This window comes from Motacilla alba, chromosome 1 (genome assembly GCF_015832195.1).
Source record: "Motacilla alba alba isolate MOTALB_02 chromosome 1, Motacilla_alba_V1.0_pri, whole genome shotgun sequence".
Lineage (NCBI taxonomy): Eukaryota > Metazoa > Chordata > Aves > Passeriformes > Motacillidae > Motacilla > Motacilla alba.
In genome coordinates, this window is record NC_052016.1 from 6,212,761 (window position 1) to 6,232,855 (window position 20,095).

The window sequence follows — 20,095 nt, forward strand, 5'->3', positions numbered from 1 at the left end:
CATTTGCCAGCGAGCTGCTGCTGCTGCTGCCCTGATTGATATATGACTGCAATGGCACTTTTCCATTTGACATTCCCCCTCTCTCCCTCTCTCTCCCTCTCTCTCTTAAACAACAGCCCTAACTTTTGTGTGTTGCAAATATAAAAGGCAAGCCATGTGACGGAGGGACAGCAGAACAAAAGCATTTGGAAGTAACAGGACCTCTTTCAGCTCTCCAAAGGGTTTGAGGGAAGAAAGGAGTGCTGCATTTTCCAAAGGTAAGCATGCAAATAAGAGATTCCTGCAGATTTTGAGTGTTACATGGACTTAAACTGTGTGCTTAATCTCTTTATCTGACAAAGACACGTTCTCCTTGTACCGTTTTTAAAATTAAACTGTGTTTAAATGGAATCAACACAGCTCTAGTCCCGGTGTCTCCTCATTCTTGTGTCCTTACCTCCTGTGTGAAGGTTGCCTGTATGTGGTCAAAGAGGTGGCCCAGGGTGCTCCTGAGCAACTTGGTTAAACCTCACCTATTCTTGTGAGCCTGCTGAGCTCCAGCCTGCAGCTCAGTGCTGGCATGTCTGGGGTGAGTGGACATGCTGGAGTCAGCCCTGAATTCACCGAGAGAGCGCTGGTATCGCCAGCACCGCCTTTGTCCCACTACAATAGGGCTCTATGAGCACGGGCTAGCCTGCCGCTTTAAAGTTGGACTGTTTACTTCTATCACTACTTACGCCTGCTGTTCTCTTGCCAGTCATCTGCTGGAGTGCTCAGAATAATCTGAAACAACAGGCAATACTTATTTCTAGCTTTGTGTCTCACGCTTCGCGGGAGCGCTCATAATTCGCACGTTATCATTTATCCAAACTTCCGCAAGGCTTTCCAATGGACCGGACAGCGCTGGTTGTGGATTAGGACAGATTTAGCAGGCACTCTTTATTGGCCGAGAGCTGCGAGGAAAGCCCCGGAGCTCGGCTTCGCCGGGGTGCCCGGGGTATATTTGGTAGGTGGCCGGCGTGACACGGAGCGCGGCGTGGCTGTGCCGCCCGCAGCTGACACGGAGGATGCTGCGCGACCCCGCACCGCCCGCTGAAGGAGAGAGGGAGGCTCTCCCCCGCTCCCGGCAGAGCATTTCCCTGCGTGTCAGCGCCAGAGGCACGAGCATGGCTGTTCTCCGCTTCTCGGGGACGAAGGGAGCGTTTCGCCGCCGTGAACCCGGTGAGCGAGTGCCAGCGTAGGGTCGCCGCGGGGCTCGGGAGCGGACCCTGCCCGGGGAGCGCGGCTGAGGAACAGCCCCGGCCCCCCGTGGGACTCAGGTGAGTGAACTCATCCCGTAAAAGTTCAGCGGCTCCATCAGCGAAGAACAAAGTAACAAAGACCAGTCTCAGCTGCTGCTGCAGTGTCACACGCAGCGTGTGCTGGGGGTGGGAGATTTTCTTGTGACAAATCTGTATGTGCAAGGTGGGGGGTGTGTGTGTGCCCGTGTGCGTGCGCTGACTCTCGTGGCACTGCCAGGCAGGTTCCTTATCCTACCCTGCGAGTTCATTGAAATTCCTCTCATAGCCTCCCCACCACACAACTTGTTTCTGCTGGGGAGAGACAGCATGGCAAGCAACTCCCTAAGGTTTCTGCAGCTCTTTAGAGATGAAACATGTATTTCCTATATTCTATATGGTACTTACAGTTTCTAAAGCTTTATAACCGTGGCTGAGAGGACTGAACTCTGCCTATTGAAAAAGGACTGGCAAAAGATTTTTTAAAACTGGTAATAGGACAAATTCACTTGAAGGCAAATGATTATTTAAAACCAACCGTGGGGACAAACTCACTTGAAATCAGTACTTTATTGCAAGGTTATTTTCTAATAGAAGCAAGCCAGCTGCCTGGCGTGGCAATAAGTGTGGCTCTAACAGTCACAGTGCTGTTATTTGTCCCTCCTTGAAAGAATATATCTACATTTTAGGACCTGTACCTATTATTTTCCCCCTTCCTTTTGAATTACTAATAATGCTCACTTTTGCTCTTGCTGTGGGACCTTACTCATATTTGTGAGTAGTTATACACATAAATAATTTCCCGGACCTAAACAGAACTATTTGGCGAGTAACTACTTATCAGCTTGAATCAGGGATTCCCAGTCTGACTTATATATAAACTGATATGCTCTTGCTGCTAATGAAATCTTATTTTGTATTCTAAAACAATGCTGTAAGATTGCCCAGTTAAAAACAAATGTGGAAGGAATAGGTATTTCAAGCTTACAAAGTAAAATGCAATTTAATTTAGGGTCAGGGTATAATTAGGGGCTGCTGATGATTAGTAACAGGCTCATTTCTCTATCTGAAGGTGTCCCATGCAGGTTTCCTGGGTTTGTGCAGTGCCTGGTTTGGATCAGATTAATGTGTGCTGATGACTGGCCTTTGTAGAGCAGCATATTTGTTATGGACAGTGTTGGGTACAGTTTGCAGTAGCAGTACCCCAGGTAGCTCCTTAGGCATGGCTGATTTCCACAAAAGCCTTCTTCCCCACTGAAACCATCCCTCACTCACTTTTGAGGCTTGTGGCAGCATCTGCATATTCTTGCCTTCTTGCCTGGCCAGGGCTGCAGTCTCTCCTGCCCAGGTGGGAGGGAAACAAGCCTCTTCCTTGGGAGCTCACACTGATGCCTGCTGTGATTCATTTGACAGGGAATCCTCCCGTGGCTGGGTTCATTGCCCATTTCTCCTGGGGCTGACTTTGCTCCCTGCCTGGCTTGTCAGCCCTCAGATGCACTAGGAGGTGCTCAGGGTTGTCCTTGGAACTTGGAGAGAATTTACTATCTATGGTGAAAGCTTGCATGAAACCACTGAGACAGTAATTCTTGCAACTTGTCTGATGGATTATTTGTTTAACTGAAAGAAAACAAAATCCTCTCTTTCTGCTTCCCCATCTCCCAAGCACTATTTTAATTATAATTATAAATATTTGATAGTTGTATTATAAGTATTACAATTTTCTCTGTCTCATACTCCTTCTGAGTGTGAGGAGAGACTTGTGTCTGTGAGTTTTAGAGGGTTTTGCTGCATGAGACTGTAGCCCCCTGTTATTTGAGCAATCCACCTCTGGAAGCAGCCACATCAAAGAAAGGCATAAAGTCTCTGTGGCAGCAGCTATGGGGTAACTTGCTGGGGCAAAGGATTTTTTCCTAACCCCATCCAGTGAGCTCTCAGAGTCCTGAGGGTTTACAACCCTTCCAAAAACTCTTCAGAAATGAAACCCCTGTGACTGTAACCCCCATATGCAACAGGTCCTTTCGCTGAGCCCAGCTAAACTTTTGCCCTCTGTGATATCTTGTTCCCCCGGATCATTGTCGCTTGTGTAAACACGTGTTTCTTTTCATCAGTGTTAAGTGTTCTGCCTCTCAGCTCCCCTGCCCTTCTCCATGTCCTGGTATCTCAGGATGGGGTGAATAGCCATGTCCAGATCATCTTTTTTTCTGCTGCCTGACTTCACACTTGACAGTCCTTTTGCTGAAACTCAACTCAGCGGCAGGAGAATGGATTAGCTGGGTCAGGTTAGCTCAGGTGTCTGAGCCAAGAGTACCCCACTTTGACCACGCTTCTGTGCATGCATATAAAGAGATGTTGCAGTCTCTGCTGGCTATGATCAGCTGTTATTTCCTTTTTATATGTGTCAGTGTGGAACATATCAAAATTTCTCAGTAGTGGTATGTTAGGAATCCCTCTGATGCCCCACCTCTAACTTAGCAGAACAATAAAAGCAAGGTTGTAGTAAGCCTTTGAGCAGCTGGTCGTCTATATATTCCTCCTTTTCTCACATAATCTAATTCAAACTATTAGCTGGGTAGCAGTGGCACTACCGCTTCCAGACACCATCAGTCCTTGTCCTGTTTGCTGGAATTTCATTGTGTGGTATGGAGATCCTTTCCACTAGAGTGTAGCCTCTCTTCTGGTGTGAGAGTAGGGGGCTGCTGGTGCCATGGAGACACTGGTCCCAGGAATTCCTCCTCCTCATTGCTATTTTTCAGCTTCTCTTTGTTATTTTTCTAGCTGCATCAATCATTTTTACGGCTCACGCTTGTCACATTTTCGTGCTTGTTATTACTGAGCTGCAGACTGTGTCGGGCCGAGGCAGCACAGGTTACGTTGCCCTTTAAGACATGTGGGTTGAGGATCTGAGTTAATGCCTCAGCTCTGGTTTGGCAAAGGTTAAGCATACCATGGCAGTGACAATCACATTGCTGTCATAGCAGCACGGCTCAAAGGGAGTGGGACCTAGGGGAACGCTGCTCCCCTTGTTAGAAGACAGAATTGTTACCATGAGCCAGATATTTAGGTTCCCTAATTTTCAGAGGATGAGGTATATGGATGGTGGTCTGAATGTTGCCTGTGTATAAAAGAGGAAAGGATTTTGCCCCTGGGGTCAGAAGAGAGGGAACATCCCCTTCAATCATGTGCTGTCTCAGGCATGCATAACACTCTCTGCTGGTCCCAGTGGCAGGGATGTGTTTGCTTAATGTTAAAGAATAAAAAGACCCATTCCTACTCCTGCATCTATTGATGACTACAGGCCTTTGAGTTCACTGGAAAATATGCAAAAGACAGAGCACAAAAACCGCCCACCTGCTTGTAACACACTCCAACAGGTAGAGGACACATGCCTGAATGCCCTAGACCTCTCAGCAACTTGTAATTTGGCCAAGAGTAATTTTGCCTCCTGTTGGGTCATAAGACTGAAGTAGATGTAATTACTGAAGCAAATCCTATAGCTAATGCTTGGCTGGGAACACTTGCTCTGTAGCCAGCAGCCACCCTTGCTGGTTTGCCTCCTGAGAGGGATGGGCAGCCCTAGACTGCTCAGCTCTGCACCTGGTGCTTCACCAAGGAGTAATCCCATCCAGCACCCTCTGGATGGATGACCAAGTGGAAAATTGTATTCCTCTGCTGTCTGAGACTCGAGACCATGACTACTCTGCTATTCAGTGAGACACAAGAATAAAGAAAGAATCCAAGGCTGGCATCACCTCACCATTAAAAGGCTCCACTCCCTCATTAGAGAGATATCCCATGCATGCCCCTAATCAATCTATTTAAAGCTTCCTGGAAGCAGGAAAAGGAAAGAATAAAAATACAAGCACTCTTTTGTCCCCCAGTAGTTATTCTTTGGGAGTGCATTAAACCCTTTTCTCCGTGTTGGCCTGTGCCTGTCTGCTGGCCGGGCGCCAGCCCGCAGTACCCACTGGAGTTTGTTATTTCAACTGCTGAGCAGGAAGGCACCTCCTGCTCCCCCTCGCCTACTACCTGAAGGGCTCGATATGTTCTTGGGAACTTCAAAAGCAGAGGGAAGTTCAGGCAGCTCAAGTGCCATTCAGCTGGATTTGTTCCACCTCATGCACCGGGTCCCCACGGCAGGAACACTTTTGGGGCCTTAAACAAGCCCGGGGAACCAGTCCCATGTATGCTCATCCCACGTGTGCTGAGGCTCCCAGGGTGCTTCCATTATGTTTGCTGCAATTGCCATGCTGCTTCTTATGCTTCACATGCCATGGTCGTCCTTCTTTTTTCTTTTTTCAGTCTGCTTTCAGTCACAGGCATTCATCTCCTGAAATATTAAAAGACTTAAGGAAGTCTCACAGTAAAAAATGGTTTTCAAGAGTTTCTCTCATCACAGCTTTAGTAGGACCAGAAGATGGACTTCTCTACCATGGACAACCAGATAAAGACTCCTAAATTTCCTTCTTTTGAGCCTGTTTTCTTTGTTGCTGCCCTTTTCCTTTCCCTGTCCTCTTGCCCACCAGCTGCTGCCAGCTCTGGCCAGGAGTGTATGTTTTTTGTGTATCCTCCATGCAGGCACACGCTGCCCTGTTGTGGGATGGGTGGGTGGAGCTCCTGGACCATGGATGAAGACATTCCCCTCGGCGTGGAAGGGGACAAGCTCCAACACAGCTGGATGTCAGGAGAGCAAAACCTCTTAAGCACACCAAGACCTCGGGAGAACATTCACTTATTTAGAGCTGTAAGGATCTCACTCAAAATATTTGATTTGGTGTTTGCCTTGCCTCAGGATGGGAAGAAACCTGTTCAAATGTTGTGTGGAGGCATTTCTCAGATGACTGGGGTTGCCTATGTTCACCTGCTGCTGCCTGGCTGCCACATGGACACTCAGTGGCTCTGTCAGCTTTGACAGGCAGCTGCAGAGTGAAGTGAGGATTTTTGATAGCATGCACAGGAGACCAGCTCCTTCACTGCTGGCCACAGTAAAATAGCTAGGTAAGATGATTGCATTTACTTACAGAGCTAAAAGATACGCTGGAACTGACAAAGGATCTGAAGTGATTCTACAGAAGGCTGGGTCAGACACAGCCTCTCATCTGGGGCTGCGCCTCCTACTCCCTGAACTGTCCTCTGGAATGGCTCAGATGGTCACTGGTGAGGTTCAGTCCCACAGTGCTTCCCAAGCTGCTCCCAGGCATGGTGTGGATGGCTGTGTGGGCTGGGAGCCACCTGAGTGCTGTGGGTGCTGAAGGGTCTTTGGGAACAGACCATGCTGCCTTTGTCATGGCAGTGGAGAATTTAACCCTGCAGAACAAACCCTTGTGGAGCCTGAATGAGTAATTTGCCCGTCACAGTTGTTTCCACTCCATTCAAGACCTTGGAGAGTGAAGCTCCCAAATCCTTATCTTCCTGGAAAATTGCATCTTCTCTAAATTCAATAAAGTTCTTGAGAAATCCACTTTTGTCTCATGAAGAACTTTGTGGAGCTTTTTTTTTTGTCAGAACAGCAGCAGGGAATTGACACACACACACACATATAAATGCACATATGAGGTTAGTGACACTTTTTTAGGTCTGGAGTTTGGAGAAACTGAGTGGTCTTGCAGCTTTTCTGTTTACATAACAAATTCAGACTGAGGGAACCACATGGTAGGATCCAAGTAATTGTGTTTACTAAATATGCACAGCGTGCAAGGCCAGGCTTAAGTTATATACACACACCGCTGCTTCAACGGGATTTTGGCAGCCTCCAAAACCCAAAAATCATTGAGTGATTTAAATGGCACTCTCATCTTCAAGCAGGAATCTCAAACACAGAAAATGCCCAGCAAATGAAGGCCAAGCTGAACATATATTCATGCCTAATATAGGGGGCTCAGGGAACAGCTAACTAGAAGTACACCATAGATGAGCTTTTCCACTGCTCCCTTCCCACCTCCCAGGGCAAAAGCTGTGCAGATCCAATAGACCTTGGGAGAACTGCTCAGCTCTTTCTTTTTTCCAAGACACATAGCAAAAAGGGAATTTCTGTTTACGTTCTCACAAAGTGACTGGCTAAATAATTCCAGATGATGGAATGTTCTTCTGTCCTTAAAGCAAAACAAAACCTTAGCCTTCTGCACTCTCCAAATGATATTAAAACTATGATAAGAAACCTTTTTTATTCAGAAAGCAGTTAATAAGAGCGTGGATTTGGAAAAATAATCCTAACTTTGCACCCGTGTCCATATACAATACAGTCTTAGACTGTGTGCTAATACAGTTTTTCTTTGGGGTGTCTTCCATTTTTCCATGAAGTTTTTAGGCTAACAGCTGTAGCAGTTTTAGGTAACAGCTGTAACAAGCTTTAGTATGTTATTACTCTATGAAATCCTGAAAAGTAGTTATATGGAAAGGAAACTAAGCCATTGCTAACAAAATGTACTTCCTACATCTCAGTGAATTCTGAGAAAAATGTGAAGTAGTGATTTTCATCCACTGTTAGGCCATATATTTTTGTAGCAAATTTTCAGCCTGAGGATATAAAGTTACATTTGCATCCTTTTCTTTACAGGATGGAGTAAAGTGGGAGGGTTTAGGCTTCCTTTTGGTTAGCTTGGCAGACGAGCTATCTACCACACATTTTGCATGGAAAGAAAGTGAGGAAAAAACCAGCTGAAATAGAAGGAAAATTTGCTCTGTGCAATTGTTGATTTTAACAAAAAAGTGTATTTTCCAAATGAAACAAAATGTCATTGTAATGATGATTTATGAGCACAATTGTTTTTGCTTCTGTTCTTTGGACAGAAGTATAGACTGGAAACTACTTATGCCAATCCTGATAGCATGTGCTATCTAGGATTTTATAATTTCAGACAGCATTTCAAAAGGAATGCAATTTTTAATTTAAAAAGATAATAATAATGCTAAGTTCAAGTGAAATGCCATTGCACAATATCAGCTGGAAATGGAAAATATCAAGCCAACATACCTCATCATGGTGACGTACCTAAGTGAAAATATTTTGAATTTTTTTTACAGAATCAAAAATCCACACCCTAACTTCCATGTGTTTAAATTTCTCTCAAAGACTTTTTCTTCCATGCATGTTTTATATGTTATATATAGCATATGTGCTTGAAAAATGTATGTGCATGCTTCCCATAGGTATGTCAGGAGATATACCTACACATTTTACCAGTATGTCTATAAATAGCTGTAACCACTTATTTCACAAGAGATGGATCATATTTGCAATGGTTTTCTCTCTTTTATTCTTACAAGTATGTGACACTTTTTACTTCTTTCAAATCATTGTTACCAAAACCTGCTACATTTCTTTCTTAGTGAAATATCAGGGCAATTTTAGCAGGTTGTGGAAGTGTTAATTCTTTTTGTGCTGTGCTTATCCTGAGGAAGGTACAGCCATGTTCTTTTTCTCACACTTTTCCCTCTCTCTGTCCAGCTTTCTCAGAGAGTTTTCATGAGGCAGACTCTGTGTCATCCAATTATTTCCTGAAGAAAACTAGGGAGATAAGCCTTTGAAAACTGAGCCAGGACTTGAGATTTCTCTCACTGTATTAAATCATCCTGATCAAAACCATGGAAAGATATAGAAGCACAGAATTAACAGTGGGACAGAGAGAATGGGAAATGGGGATCCCTGGGTGTAGTATCACATGAAATGAGACCGTCTAATATCAAGTAAATTTATTTGGACAGAGAGGGAATTACTGGGTGTGTAATAATGATTAACTATGTTGGAGGGAGACCTTGCCAAGCAGCATGTTTTGGTCAGCCTCTTTATAAAAAAGAATAGGAATGTAGGTAAAAGGTTAAACATGGAGAAAAAAATAGTGCATCCCTCCTCCTGTTAGCTAATCCTTGGGCATCATCTGCATGAACTGGAGTAGCAGAGTTCACTTCGGGGAGGGAGTCTGTCCCAGCTCTCATGACCCAGAGATTTCTCTCCTATGCTGCTAAAATGTTTGGAGGGATATTTATTGGCATGAATGAGGCTGTGCATAATTGTATCTGTGATCCTAAGTGTTTAGTGTTGTTTGTTTAAGTTCTTTATACTGCAAAGCCATAGCATGTTTTTAATGCCCCATTTGCTGAGGGAAGCATACCAGGTCATATGTCAGATTCTGGCAGAAAAAAATACATTGTCATTTAAATCCACAGTCACATAATTTTTCCTTTCCTACTTAAGCACATGGATAATAGCCTGAAACAACAACAACAAAACTGTCTAATACACAGAGCATCTTTGTCTCTCTAACACACAGAGCATCCCTAATAACATTTCTTCTCAGCATGAGACTTTGGCTGTCACATCAGCGCCATCCCAACTTGGATGAACTCTGGAAGTGTTTGTCACTGCTAGGCACTCCTCTCACAGAAGTGCTGGAGGAGGCTATAAAGCAATATACAAATCATCAAGCACTCTGGTGGGGAGGCTGTTTGGGAGATGAGTATCAGTCAGTTTAGAGGACTGCCAGCAAACCAGAAAACAATTTTGAAAGAGGCTTTTATAAGGCAGTAAAGGCACACATCAGCTCTTTAAATACTCAAGAGGCTCTGCCAGAGCATTTCTTGGTGAGTAGGGAACTGTTCTATCTTAAGTTTCTTCAAAAAGTCTTTGCACTTTTAACTGTACTGATGAGTATCCTTTGACTATCCTTCATCAGGCTGTGTTTAGATGGATAATTCACAGGTCTTTCAAGTTATATCTGTTTGTAGTAAAAGTGAAATTAATCACCCAGTTGGGACTAGGGCTTTGTGAGAAGGATCAAGGGACTGTGAAGAAGCAGCTGATGGAGACACTCTCCTTCCCCTGCAGACACAAAGCTCTGGGCAGCGTTTCAGGGGCTGTCCTGTACCTGTTTCCTGGAGAATCTCCTGATCTCCAACATGAAACAGAAACCCAGATGCCTGGGTAGATAGCCATATGTCTCCACCTGAACATATTTCTTCCCAGTTGATGGCTGGAATAGTACATGGATATTATGGAGTAATACACGTATTTTTCAGATGCTGCTCTTTAATTAGCTGGGAAAAGACTGACACCCAGAAAGTGCTGCCTGACAAGTAAGCAAACAAAGCCTGGATGTGTGTGCATGGGAATTTGGTAGTCAGAGGGCAGACAGTTCAGCCAGAGGCCTGGGTGGTTCCTCATGCAATGCGGGTCACTGGGAGACCACTTTGCTCATGCCTTGGCTCAGACCTTCAGCATCCCTCCACCCTGGGGATGTCCCTTGTCCCTGCAGCTGCAGGGCATGGCCAGGCAGCCTCCAGAGTCACAGCTCAACCTGCCTCCAGCCTCTCCATGTGCTGCCTGGGCCAGACATTCCCATCTGTAATGTGGAAGGCAGACAAGTTTTGCCCCTCCTTGACACTCTGAGTGGGTACACAATCCTATAGATTTGCAGGAATTTCTGATTAACTTCATCACCAAGTGGAAAAGAATGGCATTGCACCACTCGTGATGTTGAAAGTCAAAAGTCATTTTGTCTCCCTTTAAAGATAGAACAATGTTAAAAATAACAAGGCCTCGATATCTTCTTCCTTAAGGCCATATTCCCTACCTACTGTGGGAATGATGCTCACTCTGAGCAGGTATTTTGGCTAGCACAGGTCCTGAGTGCCTTAATACTATTTATGTCTATTTTCTCTAGAGGTTTTTTCGCTCAGGATTGTGATTTATGTTGCTTTTATTCCAGCTGCGCAGGAGATTCTTTGATGGATTACAATCTCATCAGACTCCAACTCGAGAAGAAGAATGTCAGCTCAGACACTTAAACCAGACTTTTCACCATCCTGGAAAGGAACTGGCTTCCAGAATTTGGAGGGTTTTTGATGCTCTACCTCCCTCTGCTGTTACCAGCGAGAAGTTCCTCGACAATGGGAAATCATGTACTCGCGGCTTCGATTTCCATGCTCTCGCTGCTGGTGATGATGGGAGACACGGACAGTAAAACAGAGAGCTCCTTCCTGATCGACTCCGACCCCAGCCGCTGCATGCGGCACCACTACGTCGACTCCATCAGCCACCCTCTCTACAAGTGCAGCTCCAAGGTAAGGCTGTTAAAAAGAGCTTAGAAACTGTTGTAAAATACTTGATAGTTGCTAAGCGTGTACCGTTAGTTTGGTTGTTGCATTGTAAAAGGGGTTAAAGGGTGGTTATAAGAAATGCGGCCCTCAATGTACCATAACACACCTCAGCAAAGCGCACCGCCCCCAGAGAAACGAGCCGGCCTGGACAGAACTGCAATGGCCAATCAAGCCATTAAACCTTCATACAAATGAAGGATCCAAAAAGAAACCAATCCAAAGGGACAAAAAACAGGATAAAAAGGGGCATCTGACTCCACCTGGAACATCGGGGACATCGCTGCTGAAGGAGCCCCAGCGCAGGCGCTGCAGCATCCTCGACAGGAACTCTCCAGCTCGGCCCCCTTGCCTCAGGCCTTTCTTTTTCTTATAATAAATACTTAAATCACTTCAGTACCAGGAGTCTGGTCCCGTTTTTAACAAGGCTCTCCTCACCCCCTCACAGCTTCGAGGGAAGAGTTGTTAGAATGAGCCATTCTGGGTGATTTTCTCTGAGTGAATTCCAATGTACCAGAATCTAGCAGCAGAGACCCGCAGATGTGAAGATATCCTGTGTGTACGTAAGAACTGGGACTGGAGGTAAAGGCTCTTGATTCGCTTTTCACCTGTTCAAAAGGAGAAATTCATGATGATGGTAAAGCTTACACGCAGTAAATTACAAGATGGAAAGGAGCACATTTAGGATCTTAGCTGATAGTCCCAAGGAGATGAGCTAGTTTGGAAATTTAGATCACCCGTTTCCCCATCCTTCAAACAAATGTTTAATCTGAAGCAAGTTCATAGCTACTATAGGTGAAGTACTGAGATAAAGAACCAAACTGTAAAATGATAATTTAAAAAAGATAATGAAGAATATTGCTTATTTTCTCTCTGCCCACCCCCTTTTCAAAGCCTTTGTTTACATGCAGAATGACACTTGGATGGTAACTGTAGGGCTTAGGAGCAGACAGAAATACAAGATTAAATTTCATTTGGGATTTCAAGCCTGAAATGTTTTGTGTCAAAGTGGTTTAGCAGCCTGTACATGTAGCCTACAGCCATTTATTTCATTATGTGGAAAAAAAGAATTGGGAGAAACAATGGGAAAATCCTTGCTAGTCCCTTTTGTCTTGTCCTAATTTGTTCTGTCTGAGTTAACACAGGCTGTACATTCAGATGACTGGGCCATTCCTCTGTCCCATGGGAAGGGGCTTTGCCTCAGGCACTCACATCCCAGGATTCAGGAAGGGGAAGGACTGCCAGCTCCAGTGCTTTCCAGCCCTGTGTAGGGTAAGAGAGGGATGGGAGGTGTGTGTTAGGGTTCATCCCGAGAGGGGTGCCTGCCTGGAGGCAAACCCCAGCAGCAGGAATCCTGGGAGAATTTACAAGGAGAGGATCCAGAGCTGGGATGGATGCAGGGCTGGCTGCAGACACCCCAGATGCCTTCGTGTGCAGAAGGAGTTCCTTTGCTCCCCACAATCAGTGCAGGGGTGAGGGAATGCCACAGGTAGCTGCAGATCACAGAAGCTGGAATAAATCATGGACAGAAGTGCCCACAGAAAAGAAGACCTGCTGGGTGCTCTGTGCACCAGCCCAGCTGCTGTCCTGGCCAAAACTCTGCAGCCAGGCTCATCCTGTGCCTGCTCAGCAGAGAGTGGCTGACAGGATCAAAATTGGGCACAGGGAGCCTGCTCTGCTCTAGGCTGCCTTACACTGTTCTCTCAGTAGTGCTCTCTGCTGGTTTTGCATAACCATGCCTGATTCACTGCAGTGGGAGCCCAGAGACTTTTGCCCTACTTCTTCTGGATCCAGACAGCAGAATCATCCATTACTTGAGATTCAGGAGAGGTCTTTTGATTTGCTTTTAGGCTAGACTAGAACTCCCTACCATCTGGGAGACACATGGTCGTAACACAGAGAACTGCAGACATGAATCCTTTGTGAAATATTGATTTTATTGCAGTTCACTTCAGCAAGAGGCAAAAGTGACAAAGTGTAGGGGTGTGTGTGGCTTTCATTTACAGGTATCTGTGTGCCACCAGTCCTCCCCTCTCTGGACCTTTCTGATCACCTGTTAGACCTCAGAAGGGGGAGGGAGGGAGGGAGGGAGGGAGGAAGGAAGGAAGGAAGGAAGGAAGGAAGGAAGGAAGGAAGGAAGGAAGGAAGGAAGGAAGGAAGGAAGGAAGGAAGGAAGGAAGGAAGGAAGGAAGGAAGGAAGGAAGGAAGGAAGGAAGGAAGGAAGGAAGGAAGGAAGGAAGGAAGGAAGGAAGGAAGGAAGGAAAAGAACCCATTGACAATGCACCTTTTTTTAGCTTCCCCACTGAGAGAGAAAAGCAAAAAAGCAATCAGGCCTTTAGGAGTGGGGCTGATGGAAGTGAGAACACAGAACGCATGGTAATGAAAACCATATCATTTCAAAAGCTTTGAGGAAAAAACGGTGTTGACATGAACACTAGCAATTCTGGCCGCAAAACTCAGTGATTCTTTTCAAATCAAGCCTTTAATGGAAATCATGTTTAAAAATATTATCACATATTCTGGCTTCCCAAAGTCCACCACAGTTTCCAGAACACTTCTATAACAATACTGTGAATTTTATGACTTTCTTATGAAGTGGAAAATGAAAACAGTTTCCATATAAAGTGAAATAATTTCCTAGAAAACTCTTTTATTTCAAGCTTTTTTAATGTTGCTTGGGTTTTGTTGGGTTTTTTTTGTTTGTTTTTTTTTTTGTTTTGTTTTGTTTTGTTTTGTTTTAAGGTCTTAGGTATCTGAATCATTCTGGTAGACATATGGCTTCTGTTCTGGATCTAGTAGCATATAAACACAGAGGAATATTAGACATGCTAATTAAAACTAGATGCAATGTCTGTTTTTATATATATATATATATATATACACATGTACATATATATATATATATGGTGATAAAATGTAACCAAGACAAAAAAAGGAAAGTTCTGTGGGAGTAACTGTGGGAATTGTGGTACCTCTTGTTTCCACCAAGTTTCCATTGTGGAAGCTTGGAATGACAGTGTCAAGCAGAGACTTTGCCCTTTTTTGGGGTGATGGTTTCACTGAGATATCCTTTCTCACTCCATATGTTTTCCCTTTTGGTGCAGCGTAGAGTTACAGAAGTTAAAAGTGGCTTCAGAAATTGTAAGACATAATGTTTGCTGTCTGTCCAGGCTGAAAAAGGATTATGTCCACTGTGGTTCTCTGTGGAGGCTGCCAATTGCACCCACATGGGAAGTAGATTTGTTAAACATCCAGCCAGTATAATTTAATCATTAAAATCCCTTTTGCTCATGGCCTCAGGCAGGCGATGAAAACAGTTTTCCAAATCCATTGGAAACATAGTCTATTATAGTAACAAAAAGTACAAAAGAGACACAAAAGGGGGATGGAGGAAGGCCATTTGTTTCAGAAAAGCTGTTTTCTTTTGTCTTCAAGGAAATGTTTGTAGCAACTCATGAGGTATTCCCTTTCCTGACTATATTGGACTTAACCCGACCTCTGTCATGGAGACCCAGTGGTCTCCATCAATGTGCTGGGTTCCCTCATTGCTCCCAGAGCCTCCTAAATTCCAGTTTTGGCTGTCACAAGTGCTTCGTCCAGATGTGCCAGAAGTGTGCTACCACTGACAGTCTCAGACTAAAGAATCCAGCCCAGGGAGACACAGAACAGATGAAGAAAGATTTAGCAGATGTTTGAAGACATTAACTCCTGAGGTAGCTCAGGAGATTTTCAGTAAGGCCTGCTTGCAGCCAGGCCACGAGAACTGTGTGAAAATCTGTTCTCAGGCATCTCAGCCCATCTGCTTTGGGGTTCATCTTGTTGCTGAAGGTGCAGAAAAGAGGACTACAAACACCATTAATAACAAACCAGTTCACAGCTTCTGGATTTCCAGAATACAGCTCAAATACTGCCTCAGATTCAGGTTGCTCTCTTTTGTACCTGTGAGACCATTGACTTTAAATAATAATGATAATGATAACAATAATGATAATGATGATGATGATAATGATAATGATAATGATGATGATGATAATGATAATGATGGTGATAATGATAATAATATTCTTCCCTAGCTGCTCATAGACCCACGTGGTTCCCTTGTTGTAGGACACTGTGCTTCTGGATCCAGCCTTGCAAGGTGACATGCACAAATTCACATGTGCAGGGGCCAAGGAGAGCCAAGAGGCGTCAGGTTATAAAACACCCACATGTTTTTACTTTATTTACACACCCTTTTTATCATTGTGCAATGCATCATAGCATTACTAATTATTTAGGTGATAATCTCTATTGCACTGTAGTACACAAAGCAGCCAGTGCAATTGATTAAAAGGCAAAGCTTTCAAAGTACATGGTATTTCCAGCTCATTTGCACACCTGCCCAAATCCACTGGTGATGCTCTGGATTTATGAAGAGGAAGGTAAATTTTGGTTAGGACTTTGAGTAGCCCAGAAGGTTAGAAAGCTACGAAAATGGGAAATTTGATATTTTTTTAGCCTGAAAGTTCAACTTGATAACCTTGGGTTTGTACCATTGCTAAGAGTTTACACTGTCATTCAAAAACAAAGAATAAAGCCAACACTGTGTGATTCTACATTATATAAACACTGACCTTAATCTTAAGGAAAACTAAGTAGCCAGCAAAATTGCAGATTAAAATTAGAGCCTCCACAGATTAAAACAAGCTTTTAAAGACAAGGCTTAGAAATGATAAACTGTAAATAATAAATTGTAAATGCAGTGGCATTATAAATACTGGGTTTGCATTATGAAGCCAGCTTTTTATATGGAGGCAGAGATATTGGCACATCAGATAATTCTACCCTGTAATTACTCTGGATAACTCTTATCCAGTCCTGCCAGTTTCTTGAGGGCATGTTTTATTTTTATTGGCCTTTTTGAAAGTACCTGCAGATACAGGAGAAGACGTGCATCATAAAAATTCTTAGGGTAACCAGAAAGTGACCGATTTTTCCAGCTCCAAGCATCAACCACCAGAAGTCAGCCCCACCCTACAGCAGTGTGTGCTGTCACATTTGGGCTGAAATCATAGAAATGATCGCTTGGAAAGGACTCTAGGGATACTCTGAACCTCCCAAAAAAGCAATTTCTGGCTGTTGTACATCCTCCTGCACCACTCCTGAGGAGATTTCAACTCTGTTGTCTCTGAAGCCTTCAAACACTTGTCAGGTGCTGTCAGACTGCTCTTCACCCCCAACATTTATTGATGATCTCCAAGGTCTGTTCCAACCTGGTTAAATCTGTGATTCTGTGATTCAGCCAAACATTTGGGAACAGCCTGTGACAGAGAGTGCACAGCCTGGTGAACTGGTCAAAGCAGGGGACCTAAGAAGGGCTGTCAAGATGCTGAGAAGGAAATTACTGGGTCAAATGTCCCAATCTGCTCCTTTCCTTTGCAGTACAGGCAGGATTAGATACCTGCATAGCTGGAATCTAATTAGATACCTTCACCAGCTGCCTGCCTGGGAAGTGAGGTTTGTTTAGCAAGGGAAGAAAAGTGGATCTTAATCTGTGAGTAACGGGGTGACAGCACTGCAGTGATTGTCCCTTTCATGTTCTCTGTACACTAAAGACTCTGCTATTAAGGAGCTTGGCATAGCTGATGGGTCTAAACCTCAGGTGTGACTCAACAGTGCACTGAAATTTCCCTCCCACCATATTAGTACAAACAGCTGAAGTTAATTTATGTATGAATATGCAGTACCACAAGAAGGAGACCATAAATTTATGCTACAAATCTTAAAGGATGACAGGTTTGTCAGAAAGCAACAAAAGGCCATCTCATAACCAAGAAGCAAGGTGGCACCAAGCACAGATCATCAGCTCATGAAGACATCTTCTTTGTGACCTTGTTGACTGGAAATGTAGATGTTAATGTATTAATACATGAATACATTTTCAAGCAAAACATTGAGCATGAAAGTACTCTTGCAAGAGTAATTTTTAAGCACTGTACAATGCATGATTAGAATCTTTCCCATGGACACAGACAGTGCTGGCATTTCCTATTTGATTACAGGAATATTCTCTCTCTTTTATCTCATCTTTCCTTACAATTCTGACTAAAAAGAAAATTAAACATTTGATGTACCTGCTTGCATAACTTTGAGATTTGCAGCCAGTTGAGCTTGTGTAATGAAAGAAGCCCAAAAAGGTTTAACACTGTAAAGTATTTGCTGTCACATTTGCAGTTGTTCTTTCATATTTTTTGGAAAAAAAACCCAACCCATGAGATACATGTAACATGGTTAAAATGTGATGTTCTCCCTTGGTTATTAGACTTACAACTGTTTTTCTGCCTACTTTAGATGATATAATAAGCTGATACTGAAGTTTATGTTGGTTAAGCAAAATTAGCTGACATGGATTTAATATTTCCGTCCCCATGAAAGTATAGGAGTCTGTTCAAACTTGTACAACACCCGTTATCAAGGTGGAACAGCTGTTCCTAACACATCATTTGCTGAGCTTTAGAGGGTCCTTTCCAAGATTTATGTAGTGCTTAATGCTGTATCTCCTCTGCTCAGGGGGTTGTTGGGGAGTAGGTGACTGCTCAGGGACTCTCCTTCCTTAGTGCCTCCTGCTGTGCAAGACACCTTGCTCTGGTCACAGCTCACATTTGAACTCAGAAGAAGAAACATGGAGCTGCACTGTTTTTTGAAAATTTCACTCAGGAATCTTCATGGCAACCAGTTTAACTTCTTTTACATTTTCACTGCTTTATGCCATGCTGCACATTTAATATACATACAACTGATGTAATGATATATAGATAAACATATAATTGCAAATACATGTCCAAGGTGATCTTTATCAAAGGAATGAGCTAGAAACATACTTCTTTAAAGCAATAAACAGAGTATCTTCTGTCACCCTGATTTTTTAACATTCTCTAAGCCTTTTGATGTTTACATTCTTGTAACGAACCTTCTCACACACTTTATGTGAATAACTTATTGCTTTGCATTCTTTCATAGAAGAAGAGAAATGTGATGGACTGTTGGTTTGTCCAGTGTCATTGCAGAGGTGGCACTTTCACCCTCCAATCCACTGTGACTTTTAGAAATCTATAAATGTTAGAGTCAGAAATTAAAAAGTCCTTTTTTTACCTTGGAAAGAGCTAGAGTCCGCGTCGTGTTGCTTCATGTCCTATAGTGACACAACTTCTTTATATTTCTACTTTACATGTTCATATATCCAAACTCAAGGCATGAGAACCAGTTGGTGTGTATACTCAGAACACTGGTAGATACCCAACCAAAGCATCAGCCTGGCTGATGATTTAAGAGCCTGACTGCCACGGATCTGGAGTCAGCAAGTCACGGGTGCAGTCACGGTGTCTGGAAAGCAGGGCTGGCAGTGATCATTTGGAGCCCTCAGGTCAGTCCAGGTCCTGCAGTCCTTGTTGGTGTCAGTGCTGGGGATTTCAGGGGGAGCCTTGTTTTTCCTCCTGCCCACCTTATCTCCTCCACTCCCTCAGACACAGCCCAGGGGCAAAGCACGCTGTGGGGCTGGGATGCAGTGACAAAACCCCAGCCAGGCTGGAAGGAGGCTCCCACTGCCGGTGCCAGCTGTGTGCTGGGGACACTTTTCCTAACCCTGTGTTTTCGTTGGCAGATGGTGCTGCTGGCTCGCTGCGAAGGCCGCTGCAGCCAGACGTCGCGCTCGGAGCCGCTGGTTTCCTTCAGCACGGTGCTGAAGCAGCCCTTCCGCTCCACCTGCCACTGCTGCCGGCCCCAGACCTCCAAGCTGAAGGCCATGAGGCTGCGGTGCTCGGGGGGCATGCGGCTCACGGCCACCTACCGCTACATCCTCTCCTGCCACTGCGAGGAGTGCAACTCCTAGGGACCAGGGGGCACGGAAGACTGGGGACAAGGAGGGGCTGCTGTGGGGGAAGAGCCCCAAGGAACAACCCGAGGTCAGGCCGGTGCTCCCAGCACAGGATTGCAGCAAGGACAGGACTAACCAGGCTGGATTGAATCTGAGAGCAGAAGTACAAAATATCCGGGGTTGCTGGATGGTGCTGGTACCGCAGTGTGGGCTGTGACAGCGGCAAAAGCACGAGGACTTGTTTTTAAGAAGCCTTTCTTTTTTTCTGAAAGGATATTTTTGAGAGTTTCTTCTTTTTCAGACTCAGCTCTGACTACAGAGAGGTGCTTTTACTTTAGGCCATGGGCAGCAGAGGAACAGAGAAGAAGGTCAGCCAGATGACAGCACTGCAATCTGGAAAGTGACATTTGGACAGAGGATGGGCATCAGTTCCCACAGACAACCTCTTAACCTATCAATTTATTCTCAGTTTTCTAGTTATACTGGCCTTCAAAGCAATCTGTGCTGTTGGCAAGGGTCATCTGTTACTGACCTAGTGGCCAAATGCTGGATAACTTTAACTGTGGTTTAGCAGAAATTACAAATAAACCATTGAAAAGTGAACTGGATATGAAATGCCATGCTTGGAATACCAGCCTAGCTGAAACAATTATTTGCACCATGTGTCATCACAGTTCAGTGGCTGAGCAACTCTTGGGAAGGGAAAGGTCATGAGACTCACTATTCCCTTCTAAAAGCCAGGAAATGTAACACATCACATCTGTTGAAAAAGCCATTATTCAAAAGCTAAAAACTAATCAAATATTGAAATGCCACATACTAGATGGAGTAATTTCTTAATTTAAATAGACTTGTTGATGTACAGAACCAGAGCTACCAAAATGATGATTAAACCTAG

The 20,095-nt window shown here is 44.3% G+C and overlaps 1 protein-coding gene across 7 annotated transcripts; it reads left to right on the forward strand.

Moving 5' to 3' along the window:
- Positions 1-180: 180 nt before the first annotated feature.
- Positions 181-19,800, forward strand: LOC119706050 (norrin cystine knot growth factor NDP). 7 transcript variants are annotated; one of them, XM_038149202.1, is made up of 4 exons: positions 196-257; positions 10,269-10,325; positions 10,958-11,312; positions 18,985-19,479. In XM_038149202.1, exons 3-4 carry the CDS (start codon positions 11,094-11,096, stop codon positions 19,210-19,212), a joined length of 447 nt encoding a protein of 148 aa, XP_038005130.1. In that variant the 5' UTR covers positions 196-257; positions 10,269-10,325; positions 10,958-11,093; the 3' UTR covers positions 19,213-19,479. The 7 variants fall into 7 exon arrangements, with proteins under 7 accessions (XP_038005139.1, XP_038005130.1, XP_038005087.1 ...); XM_038149159.1 differs by lacking the exon at positions 196-257 and adding an exon at positions 287-1,298 and having other exon boundaries at positions 18,985-19,212; XM_038149211.1 differs by lacking the exon at positions 10,269-10,325 and having other exon boundaries at positions 181-257.
- The last annotated feature ends 295 nt before the right edge of the window (positions 19,801-20,095 follow it).